Source organism: Vicia villosa, linkage group LG7 (genome assembly GCF_029867415.1).
Source record: "Vicia villosa cultivar HV-30 ecotype Madison, WI linkage group LG7, Vvil1.0, whole genome shotgun sequence".
Classification (NCBI taxonomy): Eukaryota; Viridiplantae; Streptophyta; class Magnoliopsida; order Fabales; family Fabaceae; genus Vicia; species Vicia villosa.
Genome location: NC_081186.1, coordinates 93,328,474 through 93,344,908, shown reverse-complemented (window position 1 = coordinate 93,344,908; position 16,435 = coordinate 93,328,474). Strand labels below are relative to the sequence as shown.

General features: G+C 34.3%; 2 protein-coding genes across 2 annotated transcripts; one reads left to right on the top strand and one right to left on the bottom strand.

Annotated features, from left to right (window-relative positions):
• Positions 1-611: 611 nt before the first annotated feature.
• LOC131615906 (pentatricopeptide repeat-containing protein At5g01110) lies at positions 612-4,276 on the bottom strand. The gene has a single exon (XM_058887087.1). It carries the CDS (start codon positions 4,058-4,060, stop codon positions 1,901-1,903), a length of 2,160 nt encoding a protein of 719 aa, XP_058743070.1. The 5' UTR covers positions 4,061-4,276; the 3' UTR covers positions 612-1,900.
• A 5,911-nt stretch (positions 4,277-10,187) lies between these two features.
• LOC131615905 (uncharacterized) lies at positions 10,188-14,242 on the top strand. Its single transcript, XM_058887086.1, has 8 exons — positions 10,188-10,456; positions 10,995-11,102; positions 11,206-11,871; positions 12,633-12,712; positions 12,794-13,345; positions 13,453-13,536; positions 13,618-13,706; positions 13,801-14,242. Exons 1-8 carry the CDS (start codon positions 10,450-10,452, stop codon positions 13,868-13,870), a joined length of 1,656 nt encoding a protein of 551 aa, XP_058743069.1. The 5' UTR covers positions 10,188-10,449; the 3' UTR covers positions 13,871-14,242.
• The last annotated feature ends 2,193 nt before the right edge of the window (positions 14,243-16,435 follow it).

The following is a 16,435-nucleotide window of genomic DNA, read 5'->3' as shown; positions in this document are numbered from 1 at the left end:
TCCTAAGAGACATATAAGATTCTCTGATTATGAGAGAAATTTAGAGTAACTTTAGACAAAATGTGGATGAAATAAAGGAGATATTAGTGATGATTTTAGATGAAAAAATATGTGAGAGAAAGTAAATCAAAAGAGCGGTAGAGAGAAAGTTAGAGAAATTGAAGTTAGAGGATCTAATTCCTCAGAGATAGATAAGGATTATCTAACTTTTCGGAGGGAAATTTAGAGTAACTTTAGACAAAACATGGATGAAATAAAAGAGATAGCGGTGTTGAATTTTGACGAAAAAGATGTGAGAGAAAGTAAATCAAAAGAGGGAAGAAAAAAAGGTTAGAGAAATGCTGAGAAATGAAAGTTAGACAATCCAATTCGTGAGCTATAGATAATAATTTTCTAACTTTTATAAGGAATGGATAAAATAATTTTAGGCAAAATATGGATGGAATAAAGAAGATTGTGGTGTTGACTTTAGAGAGAAAAAAATGTAAAAGAAAGTAAATCAAGATAGAAATTGAGAGAAAGTTAGAGAAAGGTAGAAAAATAAAAGTTAAAAGATCCGATTCGCGGAAAACTTATAGTAACTCTAACTAAAATGTGGATGAAATAAAACAGATGTGTTGATTACCTACATTTATTTATAACAAATACTATCTCATACCCTTTTTGTTTTTCTTACCATAAACTTTAGGAACAAATTTTTTTACAAGTTTAGAGTCTTATGAATCTGAAGTTTACAGTACCTATGTTAACTATGTGTTTTTTCCAAAATGAGGAAAATGTACCAATTGTAAGGTGGGGTACATTTAACAATGCTCTTTTCTATTTATCCTGCACTTGAAATTATAATTTGGCCTGGTCAACTAGCCCAAAATAAACAGAGAAATCCACATGACAAAGTATTAATGGGCTCATTCAAAATCCAAATTCCAACCCCCGCCATATACATCTCTTCAAAAGTTTTCTACACAAAAAAAAAAAAAAAGAGTTCTTAATAATTTACACATTGTTGCTTTGCATATCAGACGAGCATCGAAGTGTATTTTGATACAATAATAGCAAACAAAATAACCAGTGGAATCAACCTGATACAACAAGCTTGGCTTTTCATTCACTACTTCAAAAAATGTCTAAAAATATGATGTAAGCCAAAAGTTAGGTTGCAATTATCTGCAGCTTGCTTCAGAAGGATTGTTTATCATTGATCATACAACTTCACATCACTTGTTAATCAGGAAACTACTATCTGTGTGCATATACATGAACTAAAACCTGTACAACTTACATGTACACAATTCTAAGCAAGATATGAGCAATGATGAAGAACTGGAGGAAGCTCGAGCTGCAATCTGTATACTAAAAAGTTTGCATCCCTCTTGACTAGTGAGATATACCAGTAAATCAACTAACAATACCAGAGTCAGATGATATATGATTCACCATCAGATTTCAGGAAATCAAAATTGGGAAAGCAACCTCATATGGATCATCTTAAAAGAATAGACTCTATGTTTTGTTGCTTGTTTGTTTAACTAACAAAATGGCTGTGCGTGTTTCACCATACTCCAGATATGAAAATGAGTATATTTGGTTTAACCAGCCACTGCCAATTCCTTGTCACTTCTGCATATAAATGCTAAGAGATTCGCGAATGCGAAATAGGGATAGCTGGAAATAAAATGTACTTGAGCCAGACATTAGGTGGTGACTGTCAACCATTCTCAAGCATAAGAGCAAGGAAGCATGCTTTAACTCCCATGCTATGCTTCGTAATTGCAACGACTTCAAGGTTTCTGCTTCAACGATATAGAAACAATGAACTCCATGCAATTGTCATGTGAAATGCCTAGTCAGTTTAGACCAAAAGAGCTGTAATGTTGTAGCAGCTTTAAGGGTAAAGTTTCTAGAATTTGTCATCTGGGACAAATCCCCTTTGCAGCATTTCATCATGGACACGGAATGCCTCTTTCAGGTTGTCTTTAGAGACATGCCCGTTTATTAGTGATGTGTAAATTGATTTATCAGGATTGATACCCTTATCAATCATCTTATGTAATACCATCTCAGCCTCTTGCATTCTACCTTGCCTAGAAAATCCACCAAGAATTGCATTGTATGTGACGAGATCAGGTAGCAGCCCTCGTTCTTCCATGTTACTAATCAAGAAAAAAGCTCTATCAAAGTTCTCTTCCTTTACGAAACCATTTATAAGAGTATTATACGTTATGCAATCAGGCAAAACTCCTTCTGAAATCATCTTGTTCAAGAAGTCATTTGCCTTTGACACACTGCCAGCTCGCAAATAGCCTTTTATTATGGTGTTGCAGGTAACTAGCGTGGGCTTAATACCTTTTTCTTTCATTTCATCCCACAACCTGAAAGCTTCGGACACAAGACCTAAAGTGCAAAATCCATTTATCAAAATGCTAAACGATATGTAGTTGGGAAATATTTCCCTGCTTATCATATCACGCCACAACTCCTTAGCTTTCTCCATTTCACCTATTTTGCAAAAGCCATCCATCAATGTATTATACGTCACGACATCAGGCTTAAGGCTCCTCAGAGTCATAGTCTCAAACAAACTAAGTGCTTTAGTCATGTTTCCATCCTTACAATATCCATGAATAAGAGTTGTTAGAGTGTAGAAATCGGGAAAAACTCCCCTTTCCACCATCTCCTTAAACAGCTCATCAGCATCAACAAGCATTTTCCCCCTACACAATCCATTCAACAGAGTATTATACGTAACCACATCCATAACACAACCCCGCTCCACCATCTCATTCCGCATTTTCAGTGCACCGGTCACATCACCGTTCCTACAATACCCATTAATAAGAATCGTATAAATAACCGTATCAGGAACCAACCCAACACTTTTCATCTTCTCAAAATACGCCAACGCCCGACCAAGTTCCCCATTCCTAGAAAACACCCCAACAATCGAGCTAAAGCTAATCAAATCAGGAACAACTCCACGCCGCAACATTTCATTAAAAACCCTCTCCGCCTCACAAACATCCTCCTTCCTACAACTCTCCACCAACATCGGATTAAAACTCGCAGCATCAGGACACAACCCAACCCCCAACATCTCATCCAAAACACACTTCGCTCTCTCATAACTCCCCTCCTTACACAAACCATTAATCAAAGCATTATAAGTAAAAAGCCCAGGCTTCAACCCTTTACCAGCCATACAATCCACCAACCGAAACGCCTCCGAAACAACCCCCCTTCGACAATAAGCATTAATCAGAGTATTATAAGTTACAAGATCAGGATAAACCCCTTTTCCCTCCATCTCATCCAAGAAACCCTTAACATTATCCAATCTACCATCTTTACACAATGCATTAACCATAATATTCAAAGTATAAACATTAACCTTACTCCCACTCTTCACAAAATCCTCATACACACTCCACGCCAAATCAACCCAACCAACCTTAACAATTGCACCTAAAAGAGCATTACAAGCATTAACCGAAACACATAAACCTTTTCCAGCTAAAATTCTAAACGCCTCAGAACCCTCTCTTAGTTTCCTAGCCTGAACATATGTTCTAATCAACAGATCAAAAACAACAGTGCTATATTGAGAATTCGAAACAAGAGAATCGATTACACGCGAAACGCCGCTTTTTCGGATGATTCTGAGGAGGAGAGACTGAGCTTCTGGGAGGTTCTTGGATTGGACTAGAAAGTGAACCATTGGGGCAGTGATGGTTGGATTTGGAGAGGTGGAGGCTATGGTTTGGATGAGATTGGGGAGTAGGAGAGGGTAGTTTTGGCATTTTTGGAGAAGTTGAGGGATTAGGGTTGAAGAAGGGTTTGAGCGGAGGAGGTGGTTGCGGAGGGAGGAGAAGTCGCCTTGTTTGAAGCGGAAGAGGAGTTTGTCGATTAGGAATGCGTCTGGGAAAGAAGAGGGGGAGGGTTGTTGTTGTTGTTGTGGGAGAGGGAGAGAGGAGAAGGAGTGTGTGAGATGAGAGGGGAGAGTGAGTGTGAGGGTTCTGAGAGGGAAATGAGTGTGTTGTGGAAGGGTTAGGGTGGTTGCCATTGGAATGGAAAGAATAGTGTTGCTGGTGGTGGTGGTTAGAGAGGATTGTGGTGGTTTTGGGTTAGGGTTTGATCGGAGAAGAAGGAGGTAGTGTCGCCGGCGGAGTATTGCGGAGGTTGCGGTGATGCGTAGAATAATATATAAACCATTAACATTAATTAAAAAATCTTTAAACTATTCTTCATCCATTAATTTGGTTTTTTTGGAGACTAGATTTTTAGTCTCTAAACCATCTAAATACTTCAATTTACTATTTTTTTAAAATAACCAAGTTTTCAATAATATTTTCCAAATCATTTATAATGTACTCACGTTTTAAAATAAAACAAAAAATTGCAACGTACGGTATTAATCAATTCAATTGATGATTACATTGAAAAAATAAGAGTTATAGTCATTTTGAATTAACCACTACATCATCTCTAATCAATTGAATTGACGAGTGTGTATAAGTTATAGGAGAAGTCGTCAATTCATCTAACTCTTATATGGTGTTGGATTTTTTTTATTTTAATATAATTAATTAATAAAAAATTTAATAAAAACTATTAATATTTAATTTAAATAAGATTACGTACGAGAATATTTTTATACTGACGACCATGGTCCACTTGATCATACAATCCATTTGTTCCACACCCTCTAAGTACCCTTTCTCTTACCGGTCTTTATGGTTTGATATGAGTTCCCTAGAACATCACCATAAATAAATTTTCTGATAAGTTCTTGTAATTCTAAGTAGTCTTGCATATGTGTTGTGAAAACGATGTAAAAAACAGAGTACAATAGGGAACACAATGAATGGGAAGCAAGAAGAACAACAAGGATTGGTTATAACTGATATTCTTTACTTTCTCTTTAAAACAAGATTATAAGTGTTACAAGAATAACAAATAACTCTCTCACTCTAAATTAGGATTTGTCGTATGCAATAATAAGAGACTAGTATGTTATTTATAATAAACCTAACATACTAAGCTAATGGGGTTTTTTCACAAATACTCGTTACAAGCCAATTTATGGTACAAGTTAACTTAAACAATTGGACATAACAAACAGGCCCAATTCGAAATATTAACAACCCTAGAATTTTGACACCCACATACTAGAACACACTTCGACTATAGTATGTAGGTCTTCGACACCGGCATGTGAACATACTTCGACGACATGCATAAATCCCGTCGAACTAGAAGCTACTTTTTGACCCACTAGAGTTCGATCCAATTCTCACAATCTGCATTGACATGTTATCATAATTTAGTTTGTTCATGTCGTTGTAGTTGGATTGTGTTGTTTGGGTTGATGGGATCATTGGTGAGCAGATCGGTCGATTGAATGGGGACATTGGTGTGAATACTTCATTGGTAAAAGGAATAAATGGTTGTTGTCGTGTTGTGATGTTAAGGTGTTTTGGCTATAGTAGGAAGTGTTGGTGTCATATGTTTCTTGGATGTTTTGGCAATGGTAGAAGGATGTGTTGGCGGCATATATTTGTTGGGTGTTTTGATAATAATCATGTTGTTGTTCGTGGTGGTGGTATGGGGTATGCTATTGGTTTTGTGATTGGGTGTGTGACATATGTTGGTTGTGGGTTTGGGTGTTTGTAGATTGGTAATTTTGTTGAATGGGATCACGCGGTGAGCATTTTCTACTTGGAGACTATCTTTAGGAGCAACACACCTTTGCGAGAGACACGCCACATATTCACCCAAAAACTTAAGGTGATATGCGTGTGAGTTCTCCCACTTATAAATGCTTAAGTCTTCACATTCTTAACCAATGTGAGACTTTACCACTCTACTCAAACTTGTAATTATTTTTCAACAATTATTAATTAGTTTAGATTCGGTTTGGCACAAAAGCGCTTAGATTTGGTTTATTGTATTAAAAAAAAGTATTTGATACATAAAAATCAAATGAGTTGGCGACTACTTCTATGACTTGTACATAGTCGTCAATTCAATTGACTAGACATGATACAGTCGCCAATTCAATTGGCTAAGGCTCTTATTTTTCAATATAGTCGCCAATTGGATTGACAATTGCTCTGTGTTGTAAATTTTTTTGTTTGAAACATAGATACTTTCAAAATTAATGCGAAATGCTAGTTATTTGAAAATTTTGTTAGAAAACTTGATCATTTTGAAAAAAAAAATGAATTTACTCTCTACGTTATTATAAAAAATAGTCGTTTTTTTTAAATAATCATGAATGTGTGATATGTTGAAAGTATGTTTTTAAAACAACATCAATGTTTAATAAATCAACTAGGAAAATCAGTTGTTGTAAATCAACTGTTAGTAAGTATGTTTTCATCATCACTCAATTTTTATCGTTTTCTCATTCTCCTTGTGTTTCCTATCCACTTTGCACCAACAACGTTTTTACCAATGACAATATTGTAGCAATATTAGTGTTGGTAAAATTATGTGAAAAGATGCAGACCAATCTATATTCCATTTTTATCAAAACACATACTTTTAGATCGTCATATGCCCAATCCAGTTTTCCTCTTTGGTACAATAACTCTTGGACTTATAACATTACAATATTTCAAGAACTTAAGTATTGTGTTATTCCATTATGATGATCATATTAGTGAGTGGAAGCAGTTTGAGTGGTCAAAAAAAGCAATCCATATTCCATTTTTTTAACCAAAACACATACTTTTGGTCACTCTGATATTGCTAATTTCAACAATAAATGTTGGGATATTCATGATAAACAAACCAGTGTACCTATTCACTCATGATAAACAAAATGAAAAGTATTATTCATAACTGATATCTTTACTCGTGTACCTATTCAGTGTTGAGAAATGAAAATATGATTATGTGTTTATGAGATTTCATTGTCTCTTTGAAGGTGTATATAAAAAATGCGTATTCTATTCAATTGAACCACACATTTGTAATATATATTATGTCGTGTTTCATATCATGAAAGGATGAAGGAGACATACATTTCATGTCCAAAAAAAACCAGAACAGAATATGTGTGATTGAAGTGTGAAAGTAACCAAAGGAGTAGTTGAAAACAAAGTCCCATATCGTTTATCTCTAAAAAAATCCAAAGTGTTTTTATAATTTGAACAAACACAAAAAAGTGCAAACTAATGGGCTGGAGAGAAGCTACAAAGAATTGGGCCTATAACCCAAAAAATTTCTTTTAAAATATGTTTTTAAATAATTTCTTAATAAACTTATAAAACTTTATAAAAAAAAGCTTAATTAAAAATATTAATTTATTATGTAAAAAAGATCAAATAATAAATTATTTATACAACCTAATAAAAGGATCTGAGGTCTTTTGATCCTCCAAAAATATGAGAAGGTTAATATACTATTAATCATCCTTTACGTGCATAACATGGCATACATTTCATTTGCATTAGGCCCCATATTGAAGTGTGAATGAAACGCATACACGAATTCTAATCAATCATATTAAGCCCCTTTTAGGAGTGCGAATAGATGTACGTGAGCCACCCCACCACATTACGTTCCATTTAGTATTGTAGGTATCACATTACGCCACATTTGGAGACCGTCAAATTACGCCCACCTAAGCAGCGTAACTTCACATTATGCCATTTGGAGTTCGATAATCCTATACACTCCGTTCAGAGTATGAATGTCATATTACGCCCCACTTAAGGAGTGTGAGTTCACATTTCGCCCCCACTTAGGAATTTCAAGTGAGTTTCACACTCATCTCATTTACATTACGTCCCGATTTAGAGTGTGAATGGATGTACGTTAAGCACTGCGCCTGATTGGAGTGTGGTAATCACATTACACTCTGGTTCAGAGTGTGAATGCCATATTACACCCCATTTTCGAGTGCGGTTTTCCACATATATAAGGAGGAACATACCTATACATTATCGACCCACGACTAGGTGCCTCTAATCAACCACTTGGTTCCTCACCTTTTTAGTTTTATTCAAACACGAAATAACACAACCAAACCTTAGAGCTTTTACTAGGTCTTAGATTAAGTGATTAACCAAAAGGGAATATCGTAGTATTATGATTCCTTTGACATCGAAGCTTTACTTTCCCCCTTCGCCTCGTCTCCCTTCAACTTTCCTTTTTATTTTATGAATTTAAGAGAGAGAATTATAAGTGAAAATGAGGGGAAAACTTTACTTTTGAGCTTATATAATGGATTAGTGCAATGACTATTTTATCATTGCTTTTATTTCAAAACTTCTAATGATGCCACTAAAGCTCTTAGTTCTTAAATATCTCCACTAATCATACAATTCTATCATTAGCCACATGAAAGTGAGTTATAAGAAATTAGGGTATTATATCCTTTCCTCTTAATTTGAAATTCGTCCTCGAATTTGTTCTAATAAAATGGTGAAAACACTTCCTACATCTTATGCTTTAGCTCTCACGCGGCTCCGCTTGAATGTGATTACTTTGCCAAGTCCAAAGGTCCTCTTTATCGAAAGCACAACTAGCTTACTTACACAAGCATGCATATTTAACAATCAAAGTAAACATAATATCAATGGAAAGGATGAAACCTAGTTGAAGATAAATTACTTAAATTTAATAATAGAAAAATCTCCAAAATTACTTGAGTTCTACAACTCTTTAACGTAAAATAAAGTTGCAAGAAAATTAACTAGCAAGAACTTGAGGCATAAACTAAATCTGGATGATGTAATGTATGGTAAAAGTCCTTGATCCAAGCAAATACAAATCTTACTTATACATAACTTTTGACAATTAATCATCCTAAATTCGTATAAGTGCACTTAAAGAGCATTAACACTGAATCAGAACAACCAGGAACCTCCAAAGGTCAAAAAACATTTTAAAACGTCAAGAATTTGTAACTAGGACTAGGCAACACTGGGGTGCTACTTGACACGGGGGGATCATGTCAGGTAACATGGCCCGTGTTATGCAACACAACCCACCCGTGTTGTTCTCTAGTGCTTTGTATGGGAGTTTCCTGTTGGGCCAACACACCCCAACCATGTTGGCCTCAAGAATTTTATATCAGAGGATTTCCTTTTTGCGTGATTGTCGATCTTTTTTCGCTTCAATTTGATCCAATACTTTCTTATTACTTGAAAACAATGAAAAACACATCAAAGCACATAAAATGGAAACAAAACGAAAAAACATACGATAAAACAGAAAGAAAACAAGATAAATATACAATGTATGCAACACATATCATAGACACATGAAATTGATTTTCTTCCTAGCCATAAGGCCTACTATTTTCATAGGTTTTCCGACAAACATGCCTATATTATATGTTCTAAAAAGAATACTACTCACATGAATTAAGTTCTTTACTCACACCCGTTCAAGAATATGTGAGAAACCTTCCATAGTTACATCTACGGAAAGGGGTTTGATTAACTGGAAAAATCCCAAATTCTCAATTAATTGGGAAAAATATTCCATAGTTACATCTACGAAAATGGTTGATGAATTTTGCCAATAGAGTGTTTCGAAGATGCATCTACGGAATTTGAGATTTTCACAATTAATTAGAAAAATCTCAAATTTCACTATGTTTTATACGCTTCCATAAATGCATCTATGGAAGGAAGCAAATTTTTTCAAAATATGGAGTGTTTCCGGATGTGCATCTACGGAAGAGAAAAATTAGAATTTTGCATGATGTGTAAGATAACTATGAGGTGGAGTGAGAAACTTTCTATAATAAAACAAGAATAATGCTAACTTGTGTCAAGTTAAAAACTAAATAAAAAAATATTATTTTAAAAATTATACATTAATTTTAATAAAAATATAAATTATTAATTTTTTCAATACAAATTTTCTATAAATAAATTTTTTAATTTATACCTTTACAAAAGGTAGACAAATCAACATTTCCCATAAAACAATTAAATCGATATACATTAAACATGAAATTTTGTATTGCCAGTCAAACTCATGTCATAAATACTCATAATAAATAAATAAAAAAAACACCCTTTTATTCATCAATAAATTCATTAAACATTTTAATCCAACAACTTCAAATCATAAATAATCCATTTCAGTTATTAAAAAGACATAAAAAAAACCTTCAAATATGACGTAAAACCAAAGAGAAAAAAAAAACATTTTTCCCATTTTATTATCATCATCATCATCCTGTTTAATAATAAATAATATTTTCTGACGATTGTGAACAAACAACAAAGCTTGATTGAAAGAAACAAGCAAAACAAAAACACCCGACGAATTCTTAAATGTTTTGTTCCTATCTTTCTTCTCCGTTCTGTCTCTCCACCTTCTTCACAAGCTCTTTTCTCTCTTTTACGTTACATTCTCTTTTCCCATAAGTCACTCACCAAAATTTCACCTCAAAATCTCATCACAGGATCGGAATTCTTCACGCAAATGGAAGGTATTGTTTTCGAATCTTCATTTTTTTTGGATTAATCGATTTGGGTATTTGTTGATTTTTGTCAATTTTTTGTGTACATTGAAATTGAAATTGAATCAATGTAACCCTTAATAGGGATTTTTTACATTACTGGGTAGGTTTTGCAATGTGGGTATGATGTATAGGACTTAAATTTGGGATCTTTGGGTTGTATATGTAAATAGGGTTTGATTAATTTTGACCATAATTGAAATTAGTTTTTCATTTTCTCCATGCATTTTTCTTGTGAAAACCTAATTTGGATCCTTTTTGTTTGTTATTGGATCTACTTTCTGTGTGGGATTAGGGTTAGGTCTGAAGGATCTGTATAGCAAATTATTTGGTCAAAACTTGTTTTCTGATTCGATCGAAAATTTGACTTGGATCGAAATTTTTTGAGTTGTTGATGAAGGACTAGAATTTTGCTGATTGTTGTGTATGTTATTGTATGGTGTAATTGTTTTTTTTTCTTCCATTCTAATGCGTGAACTGAACTTTGTGTTTCTCGGTTGGTGTTTAGAATCGGGTGAGTTGCAAACGGAAGAAAATAAAGTCTCTATGGAGAAAACTACGAAAAGAAAGCTCAAAACGCCTGCGCAGCTTAAGGGTCTGGAGAATTTTTATACTGGTATGGACTAGGGATACATTTTTGTCGTATTGGTGTTAGTATGTATATGTTATCGAAAGTGATGATTTTTGTGGAGTTATATTATTTTTCGTTTTGTTTTCAGAGCACAAATATCCGACGGAGGAGTTGAAATTAGTAATTGCTGAGGAGTTAGGGTTGACAGAAAAGCAAGTGTCTGGATGGTTTTGCCATCGGAGGTTAAAAGATAAGAGACTGTCGAAAGATGAATCAGCTGCTAATGGACGACAAGATCGTTCGAGTGGTGTCATCCAGGATCGTGGAAGTGGACTCGGGCAAGGGCAAGATTCATGTGGAAGCAGTAAACATGGTGATTATAAGTATCTGGATCCTAAAGAAGTTGAGAGTCACGGCCTTTATAATCGTGATTTGTCAGTTGCTGATATGACCTATGGACGTAGGAATCATTTTTCTGAAAATGTTAGTGGAATGGACGATACGTCATCTGAGAGTAGCTCTTATTTGCAGGAACGGTTGTATCCTCAAGGCCAGGGTCCATATGAGATGGAGCCTTCTAGATATTTAGCATCTGGTAAATCACTTCCACCCTTGAAACCGAAGGGTGCGATGAACATGGGATATAAACCATCGGGGTATTTGAAAGTGAAGGGTGAGATAGAGCATGCTGCTATAACTGCTGTTAAGAAGCAATTAGGAAGGAATTATCTGGAAGATGGTCCACTACTGGGCGTGGAATTTGATCCACTTCCTCCAGGGGCCTTTGAATGCCAAACCCAAGATCCAGTTCCCGGTAAGCTGTTGTTATGCACTCTATTTTCTCTTCTTTTTTCCAAGTCTCATTCTATTAGTTATGTGAAACTATAATGTTGTTTAGGGTTGAAACTTTTAACTATATAGCCGACTTTTTAGGAAAAGGAATATGTTGTACTCATCACTTTGTAAAAAAGGTTAGATTTGGCATATTTTAGCAAATACTTTTAAACATAGAAACTGGGCCTGCTATGGGGTAAGTTATTTCTAGAATGGCAAAAATGCTTTCAAAAATTAACCTGCATGATGTTTATATGCTAAGCATTGGAATGATAGAGGTTCTTTTTAGGTTAGATCCAGTAGTCAATAGCGGCCAATAGCGGCGCTATCCCGCTATAGTGGAGCGGAGTGGAGACCGACCGCTATGGGAAGAGCCTTAGCGGTGCAGAACACTATAGAGTATAGAGCGGTCATCCCGCTATACACTATCCTGCTATCCCACTTCTGGGGTCGGCTGCTCTATGCTGCTATTCGGGAATGACTACTCTGGTTAGATCTCATTCATTAATAATACTTGTCAGAAGATTGCTATTTTTCACATATGATTTAGTACATAAGCTTTATGCGATAACTTTTAGGCCATAATTTTTATGATTTGAAACTTAGGATATAAGGTTTTAGTGTCAAGACCATGTTATTTTGGTTGAGTTGGGACCAGATTCTAATGTATTACAGTATCATAGTATATTCTAAATCTACATTGACATTCTTACCTTTGTAATCTTATGAACTGTATCCCAGAACCATACCGTTTTGCTGATCCTGCTCTTCTCAAATCTCCAGAAATCTCCACAGCAAAAAGACGACCTGGTCTTAGCTCCGTAAGTAAACCTTATGCATTCTTGTATTTTGATAAGCCTAGTAATAGAACTTGCTTTCTTACACTCCTTGTATATATGCAGAAATACGATTCATATTACACTAAACATAGTTCTCAAGATACTCATATGGAAGGAGATGATGACTTTGGTTCCTTGCGTGATTCGGATATTCACGATAAACAAGATAGGGAAGCTTTCCATGGTACAAAACACCGACAAACTTTTCAGAATAATGCCGCCCGTGTTCCTGCCAGGAACTCTTCCTTGGATTTGTACGAAGACTCAACCGGAGAAGCTGCTTATAATATCACTAAGAATCATAGGAAAGACACCAAGCGCGGTGTCGAGGGGATGAGATCTGATTCTGCTTCTAACCATAGTGATCACTATGAAGAAAACATTCCAGTTAAACATGCAGACTTTCTGCCATACGACTATGAAAACACCAATCCAAAGAACATGCAAAGGAATGTTCATGCAGAGTTTTTGCAATATGACTATGACAACGTCAACCCAAAGAATGCGCAAAGGAGTGAACGTGAATACGTAAAAACAAAACCTTCAAACTCAATCCGTAATTCTCGTGGATCCGCTGATACTGAAGAAAGAGAGCTATCTACTAGGATGACTAAGGTTTGTTAATATATCTTCAGTTTCACCGTATGCTCTATTTTTAATGAACATTTTATTCTGCTTACAGATGGTTTCAAATATGATAATATTTTGTTGCATAATGACAGGAAGAGATGTTCAAGACAGAAAGGAAGGCAAAAAAGCAATTTCGCGATACGGGTGGAGCAGTGATGCTTTCAAACGAAACTATGGTGAGTTTTTTATGAGTGCACTTCCCTCCTTCTCTCCTTCCATGAATGTGTGCATAATATTTCACTCTGCTATGCGTATAGGTTGCAAAACGACTCAAACCCAATACGTTTCTACCATACAACGCGAATCAATTTTCTGCTGCTGAAATAGAACCAAGGAAAATTCAGAGGTAAGCATTTGCATTTGTATTCTTCTGTAATATATGTTCACGCAGATGATGTCACTATTGTTTCTGACAACATTATGCACGACGACGATTACAGGTCTGGCGCAGAGATGCCGTCTAGCTTTAGCGAGGACGAAACCGGCGATACAAGTTCCTCGTTGAATTGAACGAGTATTTTGTTGATAGATGATGTTGAGAAGTATGTATAGTCTTCAAAAGACAGATGCAATTTACTAGTTAAGGCAGTAGTAACATTGGAAGCACTGTTTCTAGCAGCAAAAACTAGTTACATTACACTCCATTTGCTGTTTGTTGTGCTCACCTATTGCCTATGAAAAAAATGGTGTAGAACTCCTACCCCCTTGATTTTTTTATGTAGTTGTTTGTTGTAGGTGATTCACATATTCACATGATTTGTTTTGTAGTTTAATTTAAGGTAGTGTGTTTGGTATTCTTATTTGATCCAATTTAATCCATGTTTGGAAGAGTTAGATACTTCTGCTTTATGACTTTAATAAAATTTAGAATGATTAGTTTCACTAGTTGTTTGTTTGTTATTCATAGATTTAGAATAATTAGTTTCATTAGTTGTATAATGTTTACTCTTTTTCTTCTTCTGCCATCCTATTGCTCTTCATCTAATGGTTCAGAATTAATAAAGAAATGAAAATTGGTTGTTTTGAAAAATCGATAAATGAATGAGATAAGAGGTGAATGGGAGTAGCAGCACTCATGCTCTTTATTTAATGGTTCAGAATTAATAAAAATTTGTTGTTTTGAAAAGAGATAAAAAAAATAGTGAGAATATAACAAGACTGAGTAGTGTGGAGGAAATAGTTCCATATTGAATAAAAATGTGGTGATTTGAACATTTATAAGTGCGAGAATTCACTCACTTTTCACCTTTAGATTTTAGGTGGATAAGTGGTGTCTTCTACAAATGTGTGTTTCCTCAAAGGAAAGTCCCACAAAAGTAAGAATGCTCATCGCTTGATTCTCCCTACCTTAAAGCACCCCACATGGTCGAAGGAAAGTTCCAAAAAAATAAGAATGCTTCTCGCTCGACTCTCCGTCGGATTATTGCGCTAACACACTCATGCTCTTCATTTAATGGTTCCAAAATTAATAAAAATAAAGAAATGAAAATTTGTTGTTTTGAAAAGAGATTAAAAACATAGATAAATGGTTGAGATAAGAGCTGGATGGGAGCAGCAACAAAATAGCGGGAGAGAATCCAGATTCAAAGGACAATACACTCTAATAGTGTTTATATTGTATAGGGTTGTCTCTTGGAATTTGCAATTTTGTAAATTGGTCTGGACATCAAATTTTTAAAATTCTACCCGCAATTCCGTCTATCCGAACTAATCATAATTAATTTGTATAATTCATATGATCATTATCATAGAAACTAATACAAAATATTCAACTTTAAAAAAAAGTGAAACATTATTTGTGTCGTTCACAACATAGATAGATAAACAAAAGAAATTAAGAATTTTATAATATTATGGAAAATTAATTGGTATAAAAGTTATTTAAAAAAAATACTTTTACACATTGAGCTTTATCGCAAAAGTATACAAATTCAATCCAAATCATTTCACATATTTTTAATCAGTTTGGACATTGAATTTTCTCAAAACTGAAACAAATCGGCACGAGAACACCTCTATTATCCTTATAAAACCTGCTTGTAAGATAAATAGTGTCTCTCTCTATATAAACTCAAACTCTTTCAAGACTCAATCTCTAACCAAAGTGGGACTTAATCTTCCCAATTGTTCATAACTTTTTCAGTGTATTTTGTTAGAGTTATGATTAGCTAAACTCATTTGTGCTAAAGATGAGTCATTGACATTGATGAACTTTATAAACCTGAATTAATTCTTGTATTAGTTAAGAAGTTTATTCCTGATTGATTTATTCTTATCAGTTTTTAATGTTTTTTACTTTCTCACAAATCGTAATTTAAAATAAGGTTATTTGTTAGAAAGAAATTTCAACAAGTAATGATTGATAAAAAAATTCTTGTTAGTCATCACCTGAGAATAACACCTTAAAACTTTATTGTTCATGATAATCAAATACTTATTTTTATATGTAATTCACTAATAATGGCCATAAGAAATTAATTTAAGACTAAATGTTTATTTTACTAAGGAATTAGGAATAAATTTTTTAGAGAATCATTAATCATTAGAAATAATAATTAATTGTTATATGGTTAATTTAGGATTCAAAGGATTTAAGGTCAAACTATCATGCCTAGCATGTCTTCATCAATTTATTTTCTACTCTATTAAATATGTTCTTAATTTACTATTTTGCAACAACCCATCATACCCCTGTACTCGTTTTGTTCAATTGATCTGAACTCAAACCCTATAATAACAACACACAATTCTTGAGTTCAACATTCAGGATTTTCCGATGTTACTACATTCTACAATTTAATAAACTTGCCAAATTTGCAACCAAATTTTTGGCACTGTTGACAAGAACGGCCAATTATTACAAAGTTATAATTTTTGTATCAATTGAAAATTTATTGCTGTACGATATTTCTCTTTTGCTTTATTTTATTTTTAACTATAGAGATCCGAGGTCTTTGTAAATTTTTTCTGTAGTTATTATTGGGTTGGAAAATCCCTAATACTCCTTATTATATACTTATACTTATAAATAAGTAAGCTCAAATCTTACAGAATTGTAACTTAGTACAATCTATT

Coding starts and splice junctions, on each gene's coding strand:
- LOC131615906 (XM_058887087.1), bottom strand. CDS start 4,060: ATGGCAACCACCCTAACCCTTCCACAACACACTCATTTCCCTCTCAGA.
- LOC131615905 (XM_058887086.1), top strand. Junction 12,713..12,793: donor GACGACCTGGTCTTAGCTCC/GTAAGTAAACCT, acceptor GTATATATGCAG/AAATACGATTCATATTACAC. Junction 13,346..13,452: donor TATCTACTAGGATGACTAAG/GTTTGTTAATAT, acceptor GCATAATGACAG/GAAGAGATGTTCAAGACAGA.